This window comes from Balaenoptera musculus, chromosome 2 (assembly GCF_009873245.2).
Source record: "Balaenoptera musculus isolate JJ_BM4_2016_0621 chromosome 2, mBalMus1.pri.v3, whole genome shotgun sequence".
Classification (NCBI taxonomy): domain Eukaryota; kingdom Metazoa; phylum Chordata; class Mammalia; order Artiodactyla; family Balaenopteridae; genus Balaenoptera; species Balaenoptera musculus.
In genome coordinates, this window is record NC_045786.1 from 69,687,171 (window position 1) to 69,714,831 (window position 27,661).

Consider the following 27,661-nt stretch of genomic DNA (forward strand, 5'->3'; position numbering starts at 1 on the left):
CAGGAGGGAGATGAAATTTTTTGGTAGGTTGAAGGAAGGGTCAGATTTAAAGCTGAATGCCTTGGAGCAGGGAAGGGCATTCCAACAAAAAAGAAAAGAAAAAAACTAAGGTGTTCAGACTGAAAAATGCAGGGTAAGCGGAAGGAATGGCTGGAAAAACAGTGAGAAAGAAAGAAGACTGAAGGCCAGGGTTGGTCAGGTTATGGAAGATCTTGAGTACTGGCCTATATAGGCAGTAAGGAGTCATTAAAAGTTTTCAGCAAGAAGTGAAATAATCAGAACTGTGTTTTTAAAAGTCTACACTGGGATTCCTTGTTACATATTCTTCTAGAAACAAATTCTTTCCTTTCAGAGCACTTTAGCTCATAATCATACATTCATTAAATGATTGCTAGTTTCCTCAACTAGATGTGTAAGTCCTGAAAGGACAGAGATGATGTCTGGCCTGGCACATAAGTGCTCAATAAATACAGGCATACCTTGGGGATATTACAGGTTCGGTTCCAGACCACCACAATAAAGCAAATATCACAGTAAAGCAAGTCACACAAATTTTTTGGTTTCCCAGTGCATGTAAAAGTTATGTTTATTATATACTGTAGTCTATTAAGTGTGCAATAGCATTATGTCTTAAAAAATAATGTACATACCTTAATTTTAAAATGCTAACCATCATCTGAGCCTTCAGCAAGTCACAGTAGTAACATCAAAGATCACTGATCACAGATCACCTTAACAAATATAATAATAATGAAAAAGTTTAAAATACTGTAAGAATTAGAGAAATATTGTGACACAGAGACACGAAGTGAACAAATGTTGCTGGAAAAATGGTGCCAATAGACTTGCTCGACACAGGCTTGCCACAAACCTTTAATTTGTAAAATACGCAGTATCCGCGAAGCACAGTAAGACAAGGGATGCCTGTATTAACTAACTAAATAAATAAAAACTCTAATAATATGTAGTATGTAATATAGAAAGAAGCATTAACCATGAGGTTACTACAATAATATACAGATGAAAGGCCTGAACTAGGTCAGGTGAAAAGGTAAAGCTAAATGATAAAGTATCTAGAATGATTCAAACTTGGTGAATGATTAGATGAGGTGGTAAGGAAGAAAAAGGAACCAAATATGAACCCAAAGTTTTGTGCCATGGCAACTGGAAGAACTGTAATGCTTAGGGGAGAAAAGGGGAAGCAAGTTTCAGAAATGATGGACTGGAGGTACATTCAAAAGCAAATACCAAGTAGAAAAAAAATTTCACCCTTCCCACTATACCTTTCAGATTCACAGACCCCATGAGCCTCACAATTCCAATTTCTCTATAGTTCCATTTCTGATACCATTCTTGCTGAGTTTCACACCAAACCTCAGAATTTGCAACTGAAGTTTACAAGGGACATTCTTGAACATTCACTTCTGCTCACATGAATAAAAGTTCATCTTAACCAAACCCAAAGTGCTTACCTAGGAATGTTACTAGGAACACTCTGATAACATACCAAAAGGCCTCTGGCTTAACTCTGTACATAGAATAGAGCAGACACTGCTGCCTTACTCTATAAATACTGAACTGCAGCCTAAGAAACTACAGGTACCAACATGCAATGTTGTATCAGCATGCAATGCAGTACCAGCAGGCAATGTGGCCTAACTGCCAGACCTGGATTTCAATCATGGTGTGGTTTGATTTCCAAGGGTTGCATGGCACCTACTCTGGTCACTTTTCAATTCAAAACCCTTCACTTGACACTTAAAAAAAAAAATCTATCTACAAAAGCCACTTATATTTCTAATACAAATCTTTAAAAAATCTCATTCAAGTGGAACACTTCTCAAAATAACCTTTAGATTACCTGAAAATTAGTAATGTGCTACAGATGGCTGGGAATAAAGCAAAACACTCCCAGGACTTTTTATGAGTCCAAAATAAACAATAGTTCCTCCCACTGAATTTTTCTATTACAGACGGATGGATCTTTTAAGTACAAATTTAAGAACAGTGAATGCTTCTTCCAATGTTCAAAGGTAGATTAAACATGTGATTTTGCCATGTTAAACACATTCCCCAAAAAGAAAGAAAGACTAAAAGACCATCATCTTCTTAACATTCAATAAATAGCCGCTATTGGAAGTTCCAAATCCAAAAACTAACTGGGAAATGCTGATAAAAATCCTACCTTGGGGAATTAACAACTAGGTTATACAATTTTATTCCTGTAAACCGCTTGAAAGCGAAGATTTTCTAACATCACAGTTAACCCTTGAACAACATGGGTTTGAACTGTAATTTAGGTCCACTTATATCTGGATTTTTTTCAATAAATATGTACTACAGTATACATAACCTGCAGTTGGTTGGAACCTTGGATACTGGAAGGCCAACTGTAAAGTTATATGAGGATTTTTTACTTCCCTGGGGGAGGGGGGGAGGTGCCCCAATCCCTGTGTTGTTCAAGGGTCAACTGTACTACCACTTTCAAAGTTCCTAAAGTCACCCATCAGCTTTAATTTGCTCAGTCCCTTTTAGGGGGTATTTCAGAGATCCCCCTTGTTGGTCAAACTGCCAGATTTTGCATTTTAAGCATTAAAAATAACACTTTTATTTTGTAAACAAAACAGTAGGCAACTCTTATTCAATCCCAAGAAGTTAATTCAAAGTAGGTTTTCCACTAACTGGACAAAAATGGAAAAATGCCCAACCCACCTCCAAAATCAGTCCCTTGGCTCAAGATTTCAGATATAAGAGATTTAAAGATCTTAGATTCCTGACTGAATACACAAAATTACTTCTTAATGATATCAGGCAAATCCTTTCAGGTTTGATTTCTTTCTCCCAAGCTGAGGTTCTTTTTCTACAGCTTTCTGATCCCCACTCCTATGGCTTGAGAAGGCTAGAAAAAGGTATATTTGACAAACCGGTGAACCTGCAGAATGAAGGTACAAGACTCTCCAAAAGAAGATAACTTCAAAAAAAAAAAAAAGCACAGCATAAACTTTATAAACATATCAAAGAGGAGTGAGAGTCAAGCCCCCGGGAACTAAGGCTGCACTTATTTGCCCTTCTGAATACCAATACAATAATAAAAAACTGCTCCCTTACGTCAATCAACCATTTTTGTCCCATTCTTTCATCATAATCTTGATAGTATAAAATTCAACACTATATGGAACCTTTAGAGATGATCATGTCTAATATGCTCACTTTACAGATAAGGAAAGTGAAAACGTAGGAGTGACTAGCACAAGGCATGGCTAGTCAGAGGCAAAACAGTGCTCAGGACCTGGGTTTTATGACTCGCAATTCTGTGCTTTTTCCTCTATGCTTTGAAAAGCTATATTAGCAAATAAACATTTTATACTATTAAATCAGAAAATAACTAACTGTAACTAAGCCACACAAAAATAAAATTCATCCATCTAAAGAGAACAAAGGGTTAGAAGAGGAAGTACCCCAATTCAAACAGAAAGGAGGAGCATTTGTTCATACAGTACAGGGCGTTCTTAAGGGCACAACCTCGCACATATTTTCTGAGCCATTTTATTAATTACCACCTGCTGGGATTTGTGTCCTGTGCTCCATCAAATGCAACTCCTTAAGAGAATGCCACAATGACTCTTGTGGCAAAGGTCTGAAAAGTGGTAACTTCTGGCATAGATAACTTGATGGTACAAAAGGAACCCACAAATGTGGTGCCAACAATCAAGAGGAGAGGACTGGGGGGCTTCCCTTGTGGCGCAGTGGTTAAGAGTCTGCCTGCCAATGCAGGGGACATGGGTTTGAGCCCTGGTCCAGGAGGATCCCACATGCCACGGGGCAACTAAGCCCATGTGCCACAACTACTGAGCCTGCGCTCTAGAGCCCGGGAGCCACAATTACTGAGCCCACATGCTGCAACTAACGAAGCCCGCGTGCCTAGAGCCCGTGCTCCGCAACAAGAGAAGCCACCGCAATGAGAAGCCCACGCACGGCAACAAAGAGTAGCCCCTGCTCGCCGAAGCCTGTGCACAGCAACAAAGACCCAACTCAGCCAAAAATAAATACATTAATTAATTTTAATTAATTTAAAAAAAAAAAGAAGAAGAGAGGACTGAAGTTGAAGAGGGTGGAGATTTTGCTGGGAGCAAGTAATCCTGAAAATGGGATAAGAATAAAAATCCAAGGGAGCAAAGCTGGCCTGACACTAATGACCAGAGAGCATAATAAAAAGAAGGCAGTTTCAGAGCTTGCCTGGCATCAGACAGCTCTCACCTGCAAAAGAAAGAAGGAAAAAATTCTCACAGAGACAAGAAAAAGATCGCAGGTTTGCTCCTGAGTGATGGATTAGATATGACTTAATAGGTATTTGCCATCTCTTATTTCTGGGACTCTGATCCAAGAACAAACAGCAAGAGAACCATGAAAAATCAGCCCTGTTGGATCTGGAGTTCTGCCTTGACAAGATATAAAGCTCATTCATAGATCTGACTGTGCTCATGAGACTGCAGTTCAACTCCTGCTGCTAGAGCAAGGGGAGGGGGAAGGAAGATAGAAAGGGGTGAGTGGAAGGGAGGTGGAAGATCTGGGTTGTGACTATAATAGCTACAGTAATTAGAGTGTTTCCAGGCTGCTAGGGAAGTCTTCAGAGCAGAGAATGTGGATGGGAGATGGGGGAGGGAGAAAAACATGAGGAAGCAAACTACTGAGAATGCTAGGAAAATACATGGTGGTTTGTGAACAGTTTAAAACAAACAGCTGCGATGGCTTCATATGGGGAAATAAAGAAGTTTATATTTTTTCCCAGAAGTGAGTATTATACAAATGACTGCTAGGCTCCTACTTAAAGCTAGGTTGCAAACTAGGTTTAAACAGATTCTTGCAAATGTCCCTGTCTCTGTAGTGGTCCACTGGCCCTGGCCTCAGTCACACTGTTTGCCTCCCTTTTCCCTAAATCAATCAAAAAACTCTATCTATCTATCCAGCCAGCCAGCCAGCCATCTACCTAAATCTCTGTCTCAATCTCTCTGACAGATCAGAGCCTTCACTTCACTTGGAAAAGGGATTTCTGAACTCCAAAACAGTTAAAGTCACTTCTTTGCTGTCAATCAACTGTTAATTAATACCCTGTGAATTCAATTAGATTGTGTGTATGTGTGTGCCTGCATGTTTCAAGCACACAGCTTGTCAGCCCAATACAGAAAATCACTGGAGGACACTAAAGAAGTCACAAAATAAACACCAAGTTGCTTGTTTATAAATTTTAGGCTCTACGGCACTGCCTACTATAGTGGCATGAACATGTGAAAGAAAAATAAAATATTAACAGAAGATGATGATAACCTAGAAGGAAAATCTGGGAATTTGCAGAGACCCTCAAAATAGAAAATCCTCCTCCAAGTTATAGGAAATGCTATACTTGTTTTTAAGATAAATATTTAGTTGAGATACTTCCTTAGCATGATTTGGCCCTCTGATGATGACTTGATTCTAACAGTGATGTTAATCTCAAAGCCAGAAAAAAAGAGTTATAAAGGTGCTGGGAGAAACTAAAAATGGAATAAAACAAACAACAGAAGAGGTGCAAACTTCATGTGGAGAATTACATTCATAAAATAAAAACACATGTGAAAGTCTTGAGTAAGATATGTCAGGTAGACTTAACACAAAAAGTCAATTACATCCTTTGCACCTGGGTATCCTCCCAGCAGCTAAATCCTTTTCACCACCCTAAAAGCAAAGAATTTTCTCCTTCCCTATCCCCCTAATAAACAAGTGCTAGAAACACTGAATTACCATTATTCCCTTCCCATTCATAGGGCATAAAGCCAGAACTCACAGAAATACAATAGGGCCGTCTAGGACCATGTCTAAGGCAAGCTACTCAGTAATCTAAAAGAAACACAGAGAGAAGGAAGAATCTCTTTTCTCTATTCCATTATCATCTCACTAACAAACCAGTATCAGGCATTAAGAAACGTGAAACAAAGAAGAATTTCACACATATGAACTGAACCTAAACCACGGAGGACCAAGTATTTTCTTGTTACTGTGGCATGTGATTCTTTAACCACCTGCTCAATAATCCCTCTGCAACTGCACAGCTGCTGCCAATTCCACATGCCCAGCTAGGCAGGTGCTTTGGTGAATTACCTGTTCCTTAGTGAAAATAGTCCTTCACTGACACTTAGTGGGCCCAGAACCTGCCAATCAGCATCGCCTCTCTTCATTTTGTCTGTCATAGTCAACTTTTATGAGATATCACAAAGGCATATTTAGTACACTACGTGATTTTGTATTTTGCAGGGTTTTTTTTTTTTAAAGAAATCTGATTTTTAAAAATCAGTCAGAAGAGAGAATTCAGCTGCTTAAAAGAAAATTTGCCACACAACATAAGGCTGCCTCATCTCAGAGTGGCCCCATCTGTCTGGCAGTATTCCCATCCATGACCAGTTTCCACAAGGGAAATAACAATTGCTTAGTTACCTATGGAGCAGGAAAAAGTGGCACTAGAAGGTTCTGTAGTATCTGGCAGTGATGAGAGAGAAAACAGAGTGTGAACTTCTAGAGACCACACATCATTCCTGTACTTGTTAAGTCTCCACGGCTGAGCCCAGGCAGTAGTGTTCTGAGTCAAATAAGTAAGGAGTGGCACTTCCACTTGACAGAGCAATCAGTAAACCCCTCAACAAATTATCCTGTTCCAGTCATTTAGTTGCTATATGCTAATTGCAACATAATTACTACCAGGAGCCAAAATTATGCTTCCATATCCTCACACAAAATAAGCAATAATCTGTCCAGCTATCTAGACCTCTCACAAGGAAACATTTTCTAACAAGAGGCTGGGGGAAAAAAATCCAAAGTGCTCTCTGAAATATGGTCACAGTCAGAAGACTTATAAGACTCCTTGTGGCAAGGGCCCAATTCTGAAACCACTAAATCTAATCAGGGCAAATTTAATCTGAGGCTTCTGCCTTCACTGTCACCTGACAGGATTAAGAAATGAATGCCAACAGCCCAAGAGCAAAAAGCTTTGGACTCAGTTTAGCTGAGACTTCACTCGGAGACCTAGGACATACAATTGGAAACAGTCTAAAGACAGACAATACCTCTAGTAAGACCTTAAGACAGTTCTGTCATCAAGAAACATAAAGGTCAGAACAACCTGTTCCCTCCTAACAAAGCCCAACATCTAAGTGGCAAGCCATCATTTTTAAGAAACTCATTGAAAGAGAAAAGGGAGGCAACGTGGTCAGACTTAGGGCCTCAGAAAGACCTTTACCACAACCAAAGGCTAAAGTTCCTCTTCAACAACACTCTATAGGAAATGGCTGGCTATTGTGTACAGTGTACATTGTGTACAACTGTCCTCCCACAATGAGCTTGATTTCTAATCTCTTTTTAAAGAAAAGTTTTCTTTAATGTCCTAAAGGAAAACCTCATTTCTAGCCCCCAATAATTCTTTACCCAATTAATAGTACCTAAATACTATTTGGGCACTTCTATGAGGTAAATGCAAGGACAGGTTTCCTTCTAGCTTGTTCTCATCCTTCTCTCATTAGTAACTCCCAAGATCTCAAATGATTTTTTTTTTTTATGTTCATCTCTCTGGCAAACTTCTCCCTAACACAGAAACACATATGGATTTTCTACACAATGAATAAGTCACCTCCTTTCATCAGAATGAAAATAAAGATAAAAAGGAAAGTTGTTTCGTTTCCCCAGCCCTTGCCCAGATAGGCAAATTCTGTGGCTTTTTTGTTGTGCAATTATTCTGACCAGGAAGTCACCATTAAAAAGGTACTTGGTCCTTGACTTCCTATCTTAACCCTGCACAGGTTTTTAGTGGTATTCCTAAACGAATAAACAAAAATCTTTGTGTGTGTCCCATCTCTATAAAAAGGATTAAATATGCTGGCTCAAACAAGAGTAAAACCCTCCCCTTGGAGTCTTCTTCCTTAAAAGTCTGACACAAACATCAGGGTTGAGTCTCCCAGCCACTCTTCCTCCTCAACTTAGTACAGGCTAGCCAAAGAGGCAGGCACAACATGGCTGGCATTCCCTATTCTTCTGAAAAATGTGTGCCAATGAGCTCTGCATTGTTCCTCACTCAAAAAGAAGAGCCTTTCTGTCTGGCCTCCTCCAATGGCAAGCCCCAGTCTGGAAAAGGAAGAAAATGGCACTGAGGAGCCTGGGAGATGGAGCATATCCAAAGCTCTCAGACAAGACTTGAACCTATGACCTTCACTGTGTACACAATAGGCGGGTGAGAGGGACCGGTTTATCTCTGCAGCAGCAGTTCTCAGCCCTGGGGTAGCAGTCCCGATAAAATGACACGACTATTGTGTGTGGCAGCAGAACAGTCATCTCCTCACAACAGCCTGAACCAGCACTCCCTCCCCCAACACAAAGCAGCAGGGGTGAAATTAACTCAAGGCTGCAGAGCAAAGCCTCATACAGAAAAGAGAGGCCTGTAGGGGACTGGGGACTCTCCTCAACCCCTAGGGCTCTGGACACATGGCTGGAAACAGACAGGCTTTCTTCCCCATCTTTCCCACTCTCATTTAGGTTGGAAGCTGTTTCTTAGATAATTTAATCATCTGTGATTTGTTCAGAAATATTCCCCCTGAAGGGCTCTGATCTCTCCACCCTGTGTGAGCCTAATTCCTAGAACCTGAAATGACTGTTTGCTGCTGCCTGTTTCACAAACACACATTAATTGGTCAGATGTGTCTCCTCCTCCTCAACCCCAGAGGGAGGAAGGAGAATCTGAGCAAAGCACAGAGATGATCCAACCGTAATTACACATAAAGGGAAAAGAGGGCAGCATGGGTTTTCCAAACAGGACAGGGTCACAAACCCTCCTGGGGGTACTAGGATAGCAGTTAAGGCCAGGCCCAGGAATCCCTCCATCTTGAAGAAAAGGACAGGAGTAAATGTGACCTGAAGACTGGAAGGAGTACACACCCACAACCTACTTACTGCACACTCCCGGCCACCTTGCTCCCCCCTCCTGGGCTGCGCACACGTCCTGCTCCCAGACCCTCGCCCTGAACCCCCCTAACTCCCTGACTAGCTCCAGTCGCCCTGGGCCCCCTCAAGATACCCAGACTCGCCTTTGAAACTCTCTGGCCTGTCCCCACAACCTGGCCAGACCCTAATCCCCTCTCGGGCACCCCTACCCTCAGCCGGAACCGGCCCTGGCCGCGCTTTGAACTTCACCCCGCGCCCCTCGACGCCCCCTCCCCCACCCGCGCAACGACCCCCCCCACCCGCGCCATACACACCTTCCCCTCGCTCCGCCCCGGCCCCGCAACCCCCACTTCCTCTGTCAGGCGCCGCTACCCCTGGCCCCCTCGGCGCCGCCGCCTCTTTCCTCCCCCAACCCCGGCTCCACACAAAGCTCCGGACTCACCGCGCGGCCGGTCCCGGGAGCCGCCACCTCCGCCCGCCCGGGCCCCGGGCCGTCGAGCCGCCGCTGCTACGGGGCCCAGGCCGCCATCCGTTCCCGCGGCCCCTCCCCCCCACCCCACCCCGCCTCGTCTGCGGCTCTCCGCCCCCTCCTCGCGCCGCTCCGCCCCGCCCGCCGGTGCCGCTGCGTCCGGGGCCGCGGGTCCCTCCGCCGCCACCACCACCGCCGCCGCCGCCGCGATCCGGGACAACCAGGGCCGCCCGCAAGACCCGGACACTGGACTACCGGGCCCTCGGATCCGGATCCCGGGCTGGTGTGCAGTCTGGAGCGGTAGAGCGCAGGGGAAACCCGGAACCTGGATGGATGAACCAAATCCTGGGTCTCGGAACGCGTGGTCACACGGAGCCCGGATTAGAGACTCGGATCCCGGATTAGAGACTCGGAGCTCTGGGAATGCTGGAAAACCCGGCGAGCCGGTTAAAACAGAGATAAACTCGAAGAAACCTGGATTGGAGAGCTCGAACCTAACGCTCTCTCCTCGTGGAAAGACCTCTCGCTGGACCAGACTTCCTCGCAGAGAGGTCTCTGGGGAAGTATCATACCTTAAATGCGGAAGACACCAATTCTATAGGTGTCCAACCGTGGGGAGAGGAAAGGGTCACAAGGGGTCTGAACGTGAACATCCACAAAGAACAGAAGAGCAAGCACGGCTCATCGTGTTTCACCCATTTTATCCCTTGGTTCAAAAAAGTATCAATCCCCTAATTTTTTATCCTTTGTTCTCCAATTTCTTTTGTAGGATTACCACTAGTTTTCCTCTTAAAAGTACCCATTTCTAATCCTTCTAATATCTCTTTTCACCTCACCACCCCATATCACCAAATCTTGTTGCCTTTTATTATCTAAAAGTCCTACGGTTCTTTTCCAACCCACCATTCTAACTATTGTAACTTTTATCTTATCTGCCATTCATCTGATTGCCCAGCACACTATCTAGTAGGCATCCTGTCCTTGTTTAAGTGAACCCTCCCACTCACCTCTCACTCATGAAACTTATCATACTTTTCACCACCTCTTCCCTAAAACGTCCACCCCCTTCCCTTGCGAAAAGAAATTTATCTTAATTCTCAAGTCTTAGTCTCAATTATGTCCTTGACCATCTTAGCTCTGCAGGGTTTATTTTTGGCTGAGCAGCATGTGTGATCTTAGTTCCCTGACCAGGGATCAAACCTGTGCCCCCTGCAGTGGAAGTGCAGAGTCCTAACCACTGGACCGCCAGGGAATTCCCAGCTCTGCAGTTTTTATCTTTCCTTTCCCTTACCCTGAGGCATACTTCAACAGTGCCACTCAAGAGAGTATGTGACTTGGGGATAGAGCCAGGTCATAAAATCCCTTTATATCTCCAAATACACATGCAAAAGGTGTGTGTGCGTGTGTGTGTGTGTGTGTGTGTGTGTGTGTCAGGGGATGATGGCTAAAGATGAACACTAAGCCTATCTGGCCTAGTAAAAATAATCTCCCCTTGATCCACCCATATTCAGCTTGTTCTAGGACCGTACAAGAACAAAACTGACCCCAGGTGACAGAAAACCTCTAATCTGTACTGGACGATGTTACAAGTGAGGATTCAGCTACTTGCAGGCAGACAAAGAGAAGGGTTTAGAGACTTAGGTATGAATTAAAGGTTAACATTTGAGTAGTCATCTCCTACTGAAGAGCATGACTCTACCACTGAAAAAGACTGGACTGCAAAAATGGGGAACAAAGCAAACATTCCTACAGTGAACTCCTATTTTTAGACAGAAATTTTTCAAGCCTAGAAGAACCATTAAAAATTTTCAAGCAATTGATGTTCTATACAGTAAAAGAATCTTAAGTTTTGACTTCTTATTCCTCTTAACCAGGGTTTGACAAAATATGGCCCACAGGTCAAATCAGGTGCAGTGCCTGTTTTGGTATGTCCCATGAACTAAGAATAAGAATGGCTTTTACATTTTTGGATGGCTGAAAAATAATCAAAAGAAGACTATTTTGTGATGTGAAAATTATATTAATATATTAATTCAAATTTCAGTGTCCATAAAAAAAGTTTTACTGGCTCATAGCCGTGCTCATTCACCTACGTATTATCTATGGATTCATTTCACTTGCACTGCAACAGCAGAGTTAAATAGTTGTAACAGGGACCATATGGCCTGGAAAGCCTAAAATAGTTGCTGTCTGGCCCTTTACAGAAAAAGTGTGCTGACCCCTGCTCTGAACAAGCACAGTCTGATAGAACTTTTTGCAATGATGGAAATAATCTATACTTGAGCTGTCCAATTCAGAAGTCACTAGTCACATGTAGTTATGTGAACACCTGAAATATGGTACTGTGACTGAAGAACTGAATCTTAATTTCACTTAATTTAAATAATCACATGTGGCTAGTGGCTACTATATTAGACAGCACAGCTCTAGACGCTCCTCAAATCTTATGTATTGACATTTTTTGCCCCTTGTCCCAACATCTCACTCCCTTCCTGTGACACATCTACACATTCTCAGTTGCCCTCTCTGCCCCACCTTATCTACCTGACTGCAAGTCAGGGTACAATATTTACTAGGTTTTCTTTCTAGACTCTTCATTGTCACCACAGAAATCTGATCAGTCTACCAGGTTTCACTGCATGAATTAATCCACATTATGTGCACACACATAAATGGACACACATTTACACAAGTTTCTTGGTGTCAGAGGATGGCACTGTGGCTATGTTCTTTCTTCTCTGCATGAGAGAATTAGAAAGCCCTCCACATGCTAGATTCCTTGATGCTGCTGGAGCCTGTAATATGGATCACCTCCCTCCAAACACATTCACAGAAGCTGAGAACAGCAGATGTGCACTTGCTACTTGAATCTCAAGGAAAAAAATCCTTCATCACAGGACTTTCTTTCCTGCCCTCCGAGGACTAATAAACTGAAGTTAGCTGATTTCTCTAGTTTAATAGATGCTTGCTTTTTTACTGGCCTTGTCTAACTGGGCAAGAGAACAACCCCAATACTGTCTCTATCTTGGCTAGGAGCTCTAGCAAAAGCATTAAAAAAACAAAAAAAAAAAACAAAAAAAACTTACCAAACAAAATGAAATCCACATAAATGGACTTCAGTAGAGACAGTAGTTAAAATGAAAAGAGATTAGGGTTATAACTCATAAAAAGCCATAACTTTGTAATTATCTGTAAAAGCAATCTTTATAGTCAATTTTTTATACCTACTCCCTAGGGAAAAACTGGTTTCTGTAAACTGCCAGCTTAAAAAGAAAAAAAGGGACACCTAGTTTTCTTTCTCCAGATTAGCTGTAGCAAGCAAACACCACCCCCCCCACCCCTACTCCATTCCAAACATCTGCAAGGCCAAAGCCTCCTAAAAATCCTGGCAGAGAAAGACTCCAGTTTTATATATATCCTACTTTGAGCTTATATAATTGAGACTGTGTCCTGCCTAGAAAAACAAAAACGCTGAATCCTTTAGCTACTATACAAATTGAGAGCCAATGAACCCAACCATCCAAAAGAGGGTACAGATATTTAGGCTGTAGAAGTAAACCAGCTCAGAAATGTGGACCTTCCCTCAGGCCAAGCTGTCCCAGAGTTACAGGGTCAGTGCAAAGTGCTGTAAAGTACTGAAAGGCTACTCCTGGGCAAGTTTGTACTCAGGCTGCTAAGATTTTCCACTAGGCTTTAAATTATGCTATTCATCACTGAGCAACTGACGGCCATCTACCCCCAAGTCTCTCCCACACTTCCTCCCGGGTGTCTCCACAAATAAAAGAGAGACCTTATACCACCACCACGTGAACTGAAGAGAGTCTTTCACAGTCTAACCATGAAAAGGAGAAGTTTCCAAGTTACTCTGCCATTTACTCATGTGGCTCCAGCTGCATATTTTGGATGCTGAGGTGGGTTTCTCATAAACTTGTAAAGTTCTTGTAAACTTTATCACAGCACACAAAATGGTTGCATAACCTGAACTCTTGCGTCTCCTGATGTTTTTCTTTAGGCATGCACACACAATCTATCCAGGTGGAAAAATCAATCCATACTCCTCTGTGTTCAGGCTGTCATTCAAATAAAAAGGCAGAAAGATAAACATTTTCTTTTTTTTTTCTCCTTTGGCTCTTCACCTCCTACCTTTCAATTTTATTTTGGTATTAAGAAAACCAGACAATTCCAGCACAGAATTCAAATTGCTACTGCTTGGTAAACTATTAACTGCATAGTAAACCCAGTGTGGCTTCATTAATAGTAGTAGGGTCTGCAGAAGGCCAGAGAGAGACTTTTTTCCCCCTAAAGAACAGCCATTGGCGTCCTTTCCAACTTTCTCTACAGAAGTTGAACAGAAAAAAAAAAAAAAAAAAAAGAATACAACATGCCTTCATCACTAGAACAAGAATTGGGTGGGTTTCGCCTGGGAATCCAGAGTGATCAGGCCCCTACAAAACCAATGCCCAGAGCTCTGCAACAAGCAGGGTTCACAGTTGAGTGAGCATCAATGCATAATGAGTGGAGGCATTTCAATGCAAATAAACGCTGAATATGAAGGATTAAAGAAAGGGGAAATTAATCTTTTTCATAACACAGGGCACTTTTTTCTCTCCCTTGCGCTCTCTTTTTCAAGTCATGCACACAACTGCTGGAGGGAATCCAACTTCCCCAGTGTGGTAGTGCTGCTTTATAAAAAGCAGAACATACACATTTAAGACCGTGAATTTCCTGAGGATGCCAGCAACTGAGATTCTGACAGCTCTTCTGAACAGCCTCAGAAAAAAAGTGCTTCACTAAGTGGGACCAGAATGACTAGTAAAAATCTCATTTCAAACCAACCTCCTATTTTTCCAAAGCTCATAGCTTCTTGGGGTATGGATGGCTTAAAGGGTTTGGTTTAAGCATTTTGGGATATTTGGATGCATTTACTGAAGGGATTTTATTTTTGTTTGTTTCTAATTGCTCCATCCAAGTGATACTTTTGCAATACCAACAAAATAAACAGGGCGGTTTCATGCTGCTTTAGCAGGTGGCTCTATCTCATCCCAGTCTGATCCTCTTATGTCCTAATGTGTCAAACCAAAGAACAAAGTGGCAGCACCTCTTCAGGTTATCCCCCCACCCCACCCCCCACCAAAAATCTGCCAGGGAAGGTTACTCAGCTGAATACTATTTGCTTGAAGAGACGTTGGACTAGAGCAGCAAAGTTGTTTAAAAACCTCTCTGTCCCATCACACGTTTCTATTAAACACAATTCCAAAAACATCCTAATACTCTACCAGGTTATCACTTTGAAAAAAAAAAAAACTTTAAAATTCAAGTGGTGCCTTAAAATACTGTTAACCTAGGTTAACAATTTTCCTAACTAAAACAAATCCAAGCCTCAGAGAGGAAAATAATTTCCAACTTGTTCCTTTTTCTTCTGTATCATTCTGAGAAAAATGTCAAAGATCTAGAATTTTTAAAATAAGTCTTTATAAATAATGTATCCAAAGATTTTTGACCCACTACATAAAGTAAGAATCCCACTCTTTAAGAAAAATATACAGATTTTGATGAGTTTAAATTCTGAGGTTCAAGCCTGATGCCAAGCCTTTAGATGTCTACTGCTTCAATTCCAAAGGACCAGTGGATAGCAATTTTAGTACACAAAACTCCACTATGCTGTATAGTTCCTTTTTTCCTGGGTCAGACAGCTTTATTCTGCTTCATTAACCCCTTCTTTGCTCCTTGATGGATCTTGGAATCCAGTTTCCCTGTAAGGGAGAAAAAGAAGCCTCATTATTTATTTTTTATATTTGCAATGCAAATCTTTCATGGCCTCCCAGGTCTTCTGGTTACTGTGTTTCTGTCACATTCAATTATCTTGCTTCAGGACTCAGACACTTTCAAACTTCAGAGTTTCATTCTGTAAGAATGAGGAAGCAATGGGAACACTGTATAGGGACACACAAATGTACGTACGTACGTACACAAACACAATGAGTATTCACCTAAAAATCTAAGAAGTTAATATTTCTAATTTTGTAGTTACTAGAAAAGAAACATTGCGTTTTCCAGAGTGCCTGATGCTAAGGCAAGTTTTTAAAGAATACACACATAATGATAAAGGAAGACATTTCACACAGTGGGAAACCCATTCCTCTGACCTGTTAACTGGCTGAGCATAATGCATGTACCTCCCTCACAGTGAGAAAAGCAGTTCAACTCACTCCTTTGCTGCCTCAGACTTAATAGGGGGAGTGACCTGAAACAGCGGAGTAGAATCCACATGAATGCTTTACTGACAAAGGGCCCCTATCACCAGTTAAGAAGGGCAAAGGTCATAGGCTGTATGACTCTCCTAAGTGTTAAAAGTTAGAAAACAAGCAACCTTCCTGTCCCAGGTGACCCTAATGAGAGGTACTTCACGGATGTGGTCTCCGACCTCTGACTCCTCAGATCTACCAGGATAAAGTTGGGTTCAGTGGTAGCTGCCTTAGGAAATATCCATCTCATGAAGAAAAATTTAACAGAGTTCCTGTCTGCCTGGCCTGAGAACAGAGCTTGCAGGTTGCTTTCTCTCACAAAAAGTCTTATTTAAGTCAGTAGAGATGCTGATGCTGGAAACAGAAATAGTTCAGTTCAGCCTTGGCACTAAATAAACAAACAAACAAAAACAAAAGCAGCTGGGTGTACTACACGCCTATATGCACAACCACGGCCCCTTGTATGTTGTCATTTTCATTTGTTGCAGTAATCAGGTATAAGAGAGAAAGCACTGGACGAGAAGCCAGGAAACCCAGGTACCAGTCCTCCTTTGTCTGATACCAACTAGATGAGTGACTTGGGGCAAGTCATTAGATCTCTCTGGACTTCAATATCCTCATTTGTCCAACTAAGGTAAGAATACATGTCCGGACTACTGCACAAGGAGAGTGTGAAAAAAAATTACTTCAATCTAACAAGTTTCTCTGTTTTCTTAATTTTTTTCTTCTTCCTCATCTTTCCAGGGCTACATCTGCCTCTGGAATAACATTACTTCCTTCTCTGGGCTTCCTTAGAAACCATCACTAAGTGATACCCTAAATGATGTCCACAACAGTCACAATGATGTTGACTTTAATTTGGGCTTTAGAGCACAGAGTTTTCCCAGGGATTTAGGAGTTCTTTCATCCCCCAGGCTGTCTTGCTGGAAATCCAAACATGTGCCAGCAATCTGGCATAGGGCCCTGTTACGAGGCAAGTTTGCCGTTGTATCCCTAAGACTACCAAATGGTAGGTGCTCAATAAATGAATTAAACAAAGAAAAGCAGACACCACAAATTTCAAAACCTTTACTTTATAGGGACTACTTAGTGACCAAAAATAGCAGATATCAGATAAACATAAAAGAGTACTCATTGTAAAGGTGGTGGTACCCAGAGGTACAAAGAAGTATTGCGTCTCATTAAGCTTTTTAGGACAAGCTAGGACAGAATTTAGAATTCCATCTAGGACTACAGGCTTCTAGTTCTCTGTACTGAATAAGTTAGAAGACCCAGGTCCCAGTTTTAGTCCTAAGACTACCTATCTGTATAACCTTGAGGAAGTCACCTAGTCACTCTTGTCCTCAACTTTTTCAATGCTATGAGGAAACTGGACTACACAGTACTGAAGGCCCTTTGCAGCTCTGTGATACTGTGCCCTAAAAATGAAATGTAAATTGGAATACTTTGTTTCTGAGGCAATGCGATAAAGTGAGAAGAGCAGGAAACCTAGAGGTAGAAAGACCTGAGCAAAATATAATTTCTGTAAACCTGTTCACTCAGCTATAAAATGAAAGGAAGAAAAAATTTCTACTAACATACAAAGTTGTTGAGAGGATTATAGCTAAGGCTAAGTGTTTTTCTATATACTAAGCACTGTACCAAGTATTTTACATACACTGAATCATTTAATCAAATAATTAATTGAAATAATATACATTAAAGGGACTTCTCTGGTGGCACAGTGGTTAAGAATCCACCTGCCAATGCAGGGGACATGGGTTCGAGCCCTGGTCCAGCAAGATCCCACATGCCACGGAGCAACTAAGCCTGTGCACCACAACTACTAAGCCCACATGCCACAACTACTGAGCCCGCGCTCCGCAACAAGAGAAGCCACCCCAATGAGAAGTCTGCACACCGCAACGAAGAGTAGCCACCGCTCGCCACAACTAGAGAAAGCCTGTGCGCAGCAACGAAGACCCAACGCTGCCAAAAATAAATAAATAAATAAATAAATTTATTAAAAAATATATACATTAAAATGCTTCATGAGTTCAAAGTTCTCTGAAAAATTAATGGTAGTCATGTTATTTATGCTAAGGCTTGGGAGTTGTGTTTCTTAGTTATGGTCTCAGTTTTACTTTTAATTTACCATATTTACCAGATAACTCTAGGCAAGACTTTTAACTATATTTATTTCAGGCTCTCCAAAGCTTTACTGTATAAGAATATTCCAAATATAATTTTCATAAAACTCCAGTCTGACTGTGAAAGCCCTCACATGAGACCAGCTCAGGTAAGATCAACCCACTGGAGCAGAGCACTCAATAGTAGGCAAACTAATCTCTGGCTTCAATGATGATGTCATAAAATGGAAAACTGATGTGAGGAAGGAGATACAGAGGACGAAGGATTTCCAGGGCACTCCCAGGGATTCAGAAAGTCTTTCATCCCCTAGACTAACCTAAGAAAACCATACATGTGCCAGCAATCTGTGAGCTCCTTACAACTAAAAACTTCTTCGCATCCCTAATATCTACCATAGTGACTGCCAATAGTAGCAATTGGGTTAGCTGGGCAATGAAGGCCAGGGACTGGGGCTCCTAGCATGAAGAAGCAGTTATCGTGGATGCCCTCTGAACTCTGAGTTCTAGTTTAGCATGGTTTTTTAAGACTTGGGATCTGGACAGTTAACTACAGTAATATACAGTACACTCTCTTAAAAGCAGAGTGATAATGCTTAGTTTCTGTATTTCCCCAATATTTTTATATTTAGTACATACAGCATTTCAGTGTTAAACCACATCCTCAATCATGGTGCCTAAAAGAAAATCAAATGCATGTGCAGCAGATGGAGAAGAAGTTAAAAGGGAAAAAACTATTTGCCATCAATCGATATAACTCTCATAGGGATTTTCACATGTTTTGCATAAGATATAAGGCAGAATTTGCATGAGTTTATAAAGCATGTAGTTCATTTAAAGTAAAAAAATTACCTTCATCTCTTTGAGCATTCAACTTACATATTCTACTATACTTAACTTTTTTGCATTTCTTAATTTGAGCAGCCACACAGCCAAGTGATTTCATATTGCACATTGTTTTCTGAATTATTTCAACTTCAAGAAGCGCAATTATCCTCAGGTCAAGCAAGCTCAAGTTTTACATGTCCAAAAACATAAATAAAAATATATGCCTTTAATTTAAAGCAAATATATACACGTGATACAACACGTAAATGAGTTATAGACATTTATTTGCAAGTCAGAAGTTTGGAACTTAGAATAAATTTCTCATAGAACTAATCTATGAAAAGTGGCTAGGGGCTTCCCTGGTGGCACAGTGGTTAAGAATCCGCCTGCCAATGCAGGGGACGTGGGTTCAGGCCCTGGTATGGGAAAATTCCACATGCCAAGGAGCAACTAAGCCCGTGCGCCACAACTACTGAGCCTGCACTCTAGAGCCTGCGAGCCACAACTACTGGAGCTCATGCTCTGCAACAAGAGAAGCCACCGCAATGAGAAGCCCGCGCACCGCAACAGAGTAGCCCCCGCTCACTGCAACTAGAGAAAGCCCGTACACAACAACAAAGACCCAATGCAGCCAAAAATAAATAAATTAAATAAATTAATTTTAAAAAAAACTTAAAAAAAAACAAAAGGAAAGTGGTTTAGGTTCCTAAGCCATCCCACAAGAAACAAATATTTAAGGCACAGAGCTGTAACTGAAGTAGAGTATTAATATTATTAATACCATGGAACTTAACCACTTCATGTAACAATATTCTAGAAGAAAATGTGAAGCATTCCAAATTAAGAGCCAAGTATAGGAAGTCCCTTGTGGCGCAGTGGTTAAGAATCGCCTGCCAATGCAGGGAACACGGGTGTGATCCCTGGTCCGGGAAGATCCCACATGTCGCAGAGCAACTGAGCCCGTGCCACAACTACTGAGCCTGCGCTCTAGAGCCCACGAGCCACAACTACTGAGCCCACGTGCTGTAACTACTGAAGCCCGTGTGCCTAGAGCCTGTGCTCTGCAACAAGAGAAGCCACCGTAATGAGAAGCCTGCGTGCAGCAACGAAGACCCAACACAGCCCTAAATAAATAAATAAATAAATAAATAAATAAATAAATAAATAAATAAATAAATAAATTTATATATATATAAAAAAAGAGCCAAGTATGTATTTTCCCCTATGGCAGTGAGGTTAAAGACTTTTCCAGCTGTAAACTACTGGAGGTGGTCCCTATGGCTTAAGGGAAGGAAGTTCTGGCAGCGTGTAAGGTTTTTAAAGACAGTAAGGATGAATGAAGGACAAAGGAATGAAGAGTTACAGGGAACAGAAACTTCACACCAGACTAAATCCTCAGGTAGCCTGGCTCCCTCTCAAGAGAAGTTTTTTTCTGAGACACAGGAATTGGTCAACCTATTCTTTCTCCACCCCCCCAACCCCCAACTTTACCTATTGTTTCTGACCCATGTTTCACCTTGTCTGGTCTACCATGGAAGAAGGTGCAGTCTCACAATTTCTCTCCAGCCCTGCTGTCCCTAAAACAAGCACACAGCCCATTTTGGCTTTTTAAAGCTTCTAACCAACAGAAGGAACGGGGAAAAGCTTTCTCTTAAGACCATCACCCACCCCGCCCCCTATTAAACCTTGTGGAGAAAAATGAAGGTCGTACGTGTGCTGAAGGTGGGTCTCTGGGAAGAGAAAGTACTGAAGTAAAACGTTTCAGAGAAATATATAAACTCTGTTTACACAAAACATTTTCTCACAGGAGTTTAAGCAGCAGATGAAAACCAAGATAGAAAGGAAGCTACGAAAAGGTAACTGGGACTAAAGATCAAGTAGCAGTGGGTCTGGGAGAGAAGACTGACCACGTTTTCCTCCTACCACCAGTGTTGCCATCAGTGCCTACAGTAAGGTAAGAATGGAGTAGAGTAGGAAGGGGTAAAATTTCTCAACCTAAAAAGGAGAGAAAAAGGGAGATTTAAATCCTAAATAGTGAAGAAGAAGGAAAAAGAATTTCCAGGGCCACTTGGCTAACAGGTGAGGTAAAGTATGAAGTAAATAATTTGTGTAAGTCAAGGGCAATTTATGTTCAGATTTTCTGACTTGCAGGAATCTCAGAAATATGTTTCACAAATCATGAGGGTTGCCTGAATTTTGCAGTGAATATACATGAATCTAAATTCATACTCCAAGCATTTCATTTTGTGATCAAAAGCAGTATTATCCATAGTGCAGTCAGCTAACCAACAGCATTAGTATCACTTGGGAGAAGGGCGCAGGAACCTGTGTTTTAACAGCTCTCTAGGTGATTTTTATTTACATTACAGTCTGAGAAGTACTTCTTTACAGAACAGATTTATAAAATAGTTGGTCCACGACGAACAAGGTGACATAGTCTTGTGCACAGCCGACAACAATGCATGCCCCAGAAGCATCCAGTTCACACAATGGGAAAGCAATGTCAGAGTCATGAAATAGTAACTGACATGAGCAAATGGGAGAGATGCTGATGTTGTTTTTTTTTTTTAACATCTTTACTGGAGTATAATTGCTTTACAATGGTGTGTTAGTTTCTGCTTTATAACAAGGTGAATCAGTTATACATATGCATATGTCCCCATATCTCTTCCCTCTTGCATCATCCTCCCTATCCCACCCCTCTAGGTGGTCACAAAGCACCGAGCTGATCTCCCCATATGATGCAGCTGCTTCCCACTAGCTATCTATTTTACATTTGGTAGTGTATATATGTCCATGCCACTCTCTCACTTTGTCCCAGCTTACCGTTCCCCCTCCCTGTATCCTCAAGTCCATTTTCTAGTAGGTCTGCGTCTTTATTCCTGTCTTGCCCCTAGGTTCTTGATGACCATTTTTTTTTTTTAGACTCCATATATATGTGTTAGCATATGGTATTTGTTTTTCTCTTTCTGACTTACTTCACTCTGTATGACAGACTCTAGGTCCATCCACCTCACTACAAATAACTCAATTTCGTTTTTTATGGCTGAGTAATATTCCATTGTATATATGTGCCACATCTTCTTTATCAATTCATCTGATGATGGACACTTAGGTTGCTTCTATGTCCTGGCTATTGTAAATAGAGCTGCAATGAACATTTTGGTACATGACTCTTTCTGAATCATGGTTTTCTCAGGGTATATGCCCAGTAGTGGGATTGCTGGGTTGTATGGTAGTTCTATTTTTAGTTTTTTAAGGAACCTCCATACTGTTCTCCATAGTGGCTGTATCAATGTACATTCCCACCAACAGTACAAGAGGGTTCCCTTTTCTCCACACCCTCTCCAGCATTTATTGTTTGTAGATTTTTTGATGATGGCCATTCTGACTGGTATGAGATGATATCTCATTGTAGTTTTGATTTGCATTTCTCTAATGATTAATGATGTTGAGCATTCTTTCATGTGTTTGCTGGTCATCTATATATCTTCTTTGGAGAAATGTCTATTTAGGTCTTCTGCCCATTTTTGGTTTGGGTTGTTTGTTTTTTTGATATTGAGCTGCATGAGCTGCTTGTAAATTTTGGAGATTAATCCGTTGTCAGTTGCTTCATTTGCAAATATTTTCTCCCATTCTGAGGCTTGTCTTTTCGTCTTGTTTATGGTTTCCTTTGTTGTGCAAAAGCTTTTAAGTTTCATTAGGTCCCATTTGTTTATTTTTGTTTTTATTTCCATTTCTCTAGGAGGTGGGTCAAAAAGGATCTTGCTGTGATCTATGTCATAGAGTGTTCCACCTATGTTTTCCTCTAAGAGTTTGACAGTGCCTGGCCTTACATTTAGGTCTTTAATCCATTTTGAGTTTATTTTTGTGTATGGTGTTAGGGAGTGTTCTAATTTCATTCTTTTACATGTAGCTGTCTAGTTTTCCCAGCACCACTTATTGAAGAGGCTGTCTTTTCTCCATTGTATATTCTTGCCTCCTTTATCAAAGACAAGGTGACCATATGTGCCTGGGTTTATCTCTGGGCTTTCTATCCTGTTCCATTGATCTATATTTCTGTTTTTGTGCCAGTACCATACTGTCTTGATTACTGTAGCTTTGTAGTATAGTCTGAAGTCAGGGAGTGTGATTCCTCCAGCTCTGTTTTTCTTTCTCAAGATTGCTTTGGCTATTCGGGGTCTTTTGTGTTTCCATACAAATTGTGAAATTTTTTGTTCTAGTTCTGTGAAAAATGTCAGTGGTAGTTTGATAGGGATTGTATTGAATCTGTAGATTGCTTTGGGTAGTATAGTCATTTTCACAATGTTTACTCTTCCAATCCAAGAACATGGTATATCTCTCCATCTGTTTGTATCATCTTTAATTTCTTTCATCAGTATCTTATAATTTTCTGCATACAGGTCTTTTGTCTCCTTAGGTAGGTTTATTCCTAGATATTTTATTCTTTTTGTTGCAATGGTAAATGGGAGTGTTTTCTTAATTTCACTTTCAGATTTTTCATCATTAGTGTACAGGAATGCAAGAGATTTCCGTGCATTTTTTATCCTTCTACTTTACCAAATTCATTGATTAGCTCTAGTAGTGTTCTGGTAGCATCTTTAGGATTCTCTATGTACAGTATCATGTCATCTGCAAACAGTGACAGCTTTACTTCTTCTTTTCCGATTTGGATTCCTTTTATTTCTTTTTCTTCTCTGATTGCTATGGCTAAAACTTCCAAAACTATATTGAATAATAGTGGTGAGAGTGGGCAACCTTGTCTTGTTCCTGATCTTAGTGGAAATGGTTTCAGTTTTTCACCATTGAGGACGATGTTGGCTGTGGGTTTGTCATATATGGCCTTTATTATGTTGAGGAAAGTTCCCTCTATGCCTACTTTCTGGAGGGTTTGTATCATAAATGGGTGTTGAATTTTGTTGTAAGCTTTCTCTGCATCTATTGAGATGATCATATGATTTTTCTCCTTCAATTTGTTAATATGGTGTATCACGTTGATTGATTTGCGTATATTGAAGAATCCTTGCATTCCTGGGATAAACCCCACTTGAACATGGTGTATGATCTTTTTAATGTGCTGTTGGATTCTGTTTGCTAGTATTTTGTTGAGGATTTTTGCATTTATGTTCATCAGTGATATTGGCCTGTAGTTTTCTTTCGTTGTGACATCTTTGTCTGGTTTTGGTATCAGGGTGATGGTGGCCTCAAAGAATGAGTTTGGGAGTGTTCCTCCCTCTGCTATATTTTGGAAGAGTTTGAGAAGGATAGGTGTTAGCTCTTCTCTAAATGTTTGATAGAATTCGCCTGTGAAGCCATCTGGTCCTGGGTTTTTGTGTGTTGGAGGATTTTTAATCACAGTTTCAATTTCAGTGCTTGTGATTGGTCTGTCATATTTTTCTATTCTTCCTCATTCAGTCTCGGAAGGTTGTGCATTTCTAAGAATTTGTTCATTTCTTCCAGGTTGTCCATTTTATTGGCATATAGTTGCTTGTAGTAATCCCTCATGATCTTTTGTATTTCTGCAGTGTCAGTTGTTACTTCTCCTTTTTCATTTCTAATTCTATTGATTTGAGTCTTCTCCCTTTTTTTCTTGATGAGTCTGGCTAATGGCTTATCAATTTTGTTTATCTTCTCAAAGAACCAGTTTTCAGTTTTATTGATCTTTGCTATCGTTTCCTTCATTTCTTTTTCATTTATTTCTGGTCTGATCTTTATGATTTCCTTCCTTCTGTTAACTTTGGGGTTTTTTTTGTTCTTCCTTCTCTAATTGCTTTAGGTGTAAGGTTAGGTTGTTTGAGATATTTCTTGTGTCTTGAGGTAGGCTTGTATTGCTATAAACTTCCCTCTTAGAACTGCTTTTGCTGCATCCCATAGGTTTTGGGTCATCGTGTTTTCACTGTCATTTGTTTCTAGGTATTTTTTGATTTCCTCTTTGATTTCTTCAGTGATCTCTTGGTTATTAAGTAGTGCATTGTTTAGCCTCCATGTGTTTGTATTTTTTACAGCTTTTTCCCTGTAATTGATATCTAGTCTCATAGCATTGTGGTCAGAAAAGATACCTGACACAATTTCAATTTTCTTAAATTTACTGAGGCTTGATTTGTGACCCAAGTTATGATCTATCCTGGAGAATGTTCCATGAGCACTTGAGAAGAATGTGTATTCTGTTGTTTTTCGATGGAATGTCCTCTAAATATCAATTAAGTCCATCTTGTTTAATGTATCATTTAAAGCTTGTGTTTCCTTATTTATTTTCATTTTGGATGATCTGTCCATTGGTGAAAGTGGGGTGTTAAAGTCCCCTACTATGATTGTGTTACTGTCGATTTCCCCTTTTATGGCTGTTAGTATTTGCCTTATGTATTGAGGTGCTCCTATGTTGGGTGCATAAATATTTACAATTGTTGTATCTTCTTTTTGGATTGATCCCTTGATCATTATGTAGTGTCCTTCTTTGTCTCTTGTAATAGTCTTTGTTATAAAGTCTATTTTGTCTGATATGAGAATTGCTACTCCAGCTTTCTTTTGATTTCCATGTGCATGGAATATCTTTTTCCATCCCCTCTCTTTCAGTCTCTATGTGTCCCTAGCTCTGAAGTGGGTCTCTTGTAGACAGCATATATACGGGTCTTGTTTTTGTATCCATTCACCCAGTCTATGTCTTTTGGTTGGAGCATTTAATCCATTTACATTTAAGGTAATTATCGATATGTATGTTCCTATTACCATTTTCTTAATTGTTTTGGGTTTGTTATTGTAGGTCTTTTCCTTCTCTTCTGTTTCCTGCCTAGAGAAGTTCTTTTAGCATTTGTTGTAAAGCTGGTTTGGTGGTGCTGAATTCTCTTAGCTTTTGCTTGTCTGTAAAGCTTTTAATTTCTCTGTCAAATCTGAATGAGATTCTTGCTGGGTAGAATAATCTTGCTTGTAGGTTTTTCTCCTTCATCACCTTAAATATGTCCTGCCACTCCCTTCTGGCTTGCAGAGTTTCTGCTGAAAGTTCAGCTGTTAACCTTACGGGGATTCCCTTGTATGCTATTAGGTTTTTTCCCTTGCTGCTTTTAATATTTTTTCTTTGTATTTAATTTTTGATAGTTTGATTAATATGTGTCTTGGCGTGTTTCTCCTTGGATTTATCCTGTATGGGACTCTCTGTGCTTCCTGGACTTGATTAACCATTTCCTTTCCCATATTAGGGAAGTCTTCAACTATAATCTCTTCAAATATTTTCTTAGTCCCTTTCTTTTTCTCTTCTTCTTCTGGGACCCCTATACTTTGAATGTTGGTGCGTTTAATGTTGTCCCAGAGGTCTCTGAGACTGTCCTCAGTTCTTTTCATTCTTTTTTCTTCATTCTGCTCTGTGGTAGTATTTCACTATTTTGTCTTCCAGGTCACTTATCTGTTCTTCTGCCTCAGTTATTCTGCTATTGATTCCTTCTAGAGAATTTTTAAATTTCATTTATTGTGTTGCTCATCACTGTTTGTTTGCTCTTTAGTTCTTCTAGGTCCTTGTTAAAACGTTTCTTTGTATTTTCTCCATTCTATTTCCAAGATTTTTGGATCATCTTTACTATGATTATTCTGAATTGTTTTTCAGGTAGACTGCCTATGTCCTCTTCATTTGTTAGGTCTGGTGGGTTTTTGCCTTGCTCCTTCATCTGCTGTGTGTGTTTCCTCCGTCTTCTCATTTTGCTTAACTTACGGTGTTTGGGGGTCTCCTTTTTGCAGGCTGCAGGTTCGTAGTTCCCGTTGTTTTTGGTGTCTGTCCCCAGTGGCTAAGCTTGGTTCAGTGGGTTGTGTAGGCTTCCTGGTGGAGGGGACTAGTGCCTGTGTTCTGGTGGATGAGGCTGGATCTTGTCTTTCTGGTGGGCAGGTCCACATCTGGTGGTGTGTTTTGGGGTGTCTGTGGCCTTATTATGACTTTAGGCAGCCTCTCTGCTAATGGATGGGGTTGTGTTCCTGTCTTGCTAGTTGTTTGGCATAGGGTGTCCAGCACTGTAGCTTGCTGGTCATTGAGTGGAGCTGGGTCTTGGCGTTGAGATGGAAATCTCTGGGAGATTTTTCGCCGTTTTGATATTACGTGGAGCTGGGAGGTCTCTTGTGGACCAGTGTCCTGAAGTTGGCTCTCCCACCTCAGAGGCACAGCCCTGATGCCCAGCTGGAGCACCAAGAGCCTGTCATCCACATGGCTCAGAATAAAAGGGAGAAAAAAAGAAAGAAAGAAAGAAGAAGATAAAATAAAATAAAATAATGTAAAATAAAACAGTTATAAAAATAAAAAATAATTATTAAAAAAATTTTTTTTAAGTATTAAAAAAAAAAAGAAAGAAAAAAGAAAGAAGCGAGCAACCCAACCCCAACAAACACAATCCACCAATGGTAAAAAGTGTTAAAAACTACAGTAAAAAAACAAACAAACAAAAAATAAAATGGAAAGACAGTACACTAGGACAAATGGTAAAATCAAAGCTATACAGACAAATCACATAGAAGCATACAAATACACCACTCACAAGAAGAGAAAAAGGGAAAAAAAAATATATATATATCATTGCTCCCAAAGTCCACCTCCTCAATTGGGGTGATTTGTTGTCTATTCAGGTATTCCGCAGATGCAGGGTACCTCAAGTTGATTGTGGAGATTTAATCCGCTGCTCCTGAGGCTGCTGGAGAAATTTCTCTTTCTCTTCTTTGTTCGCGCAGCTCCTGGGGTTCAGCTTTGGATTTGGACCTGCCTCTGCATGTAGGTCGCCTGAGGGCGTCTGGTTCTTCGCTCAGACAGGACAGGGTTAAAGGAGCAGTTGATTCAGGGGCTCTGGCTCACTCAGGCTGGGGGTGAGGGAGGGGTACGGAATGCGGGGCGAGCCTGCAGCGGCAGAGGCCGGCGTGACGTTGCAACCAGCGTGAGGCGCGCCGTGTGTTCTCCCGGGAAAGTTGTCCCTGGATCATGGGACCCCTGGCAGTGGCGGGCTGCACAGGCTCCCTGGAGGTGAGGTGTGGAGAGTGACCTGTGCTTGCACACAGGCTTCTTGGTGGCG

The 27,661-nt window shown here is 41.0% G+C and overlaps 2 protein-coding genes across 8 annotated transcripts in view; both read right to left on the minus strand.

Moving 5' to 3' along the window:
- The window catches only part of ZNF609 (zinc finger protein 609), a 221,035-nt gene extending 206,504 nt beyond the window's left edge, over positions 1 to 14,531 (minus strand). For 5 of the 7 annotated variants that reach the window (XM_036840393.1, XM_036840391.1, XM_036840383.1 and 2 more), the window contains exons 1-2: positions 9,401 to 9,504; positions 651 to 731 (exon numbers count right to left, since the gene is read on the minus strand). The gene's annotated coding sequence lies outside the window, so the exon portion shown is untranslated. Of the gene's footprint in view, positions 1 to 650; positions 732 to 9,400; positions 9,505 to 13,264 lie in introns of those variants that run through there. The other 2 variants (XM_036840369.1, XM_036840349.1) reach the window with 2 other exon arrangements.
- A 576-nt stretch (positions 14,532 to 15,107) lies between these two features.
- Positions 15,108 to 27,661, minus strand: part of TRIP4 (thyroid hormone receptor interactor 4) — a 68,684-nt gene continuing 56,130 nt past the window's right edge. Inside the window, exon 13 of the mRNA XM_036840452.1 lies at positions 15,108 to 15,180. Within this exon, the coding sequence (XP_036696347.1) occupies positions 15,113 to 15,180 (68 nt within the window). The 3' untranslated portion in view covers positions 15,108 to 15,112. The remainder of the gene's footprint in view (positions 15,181 to 27,661) is intronic.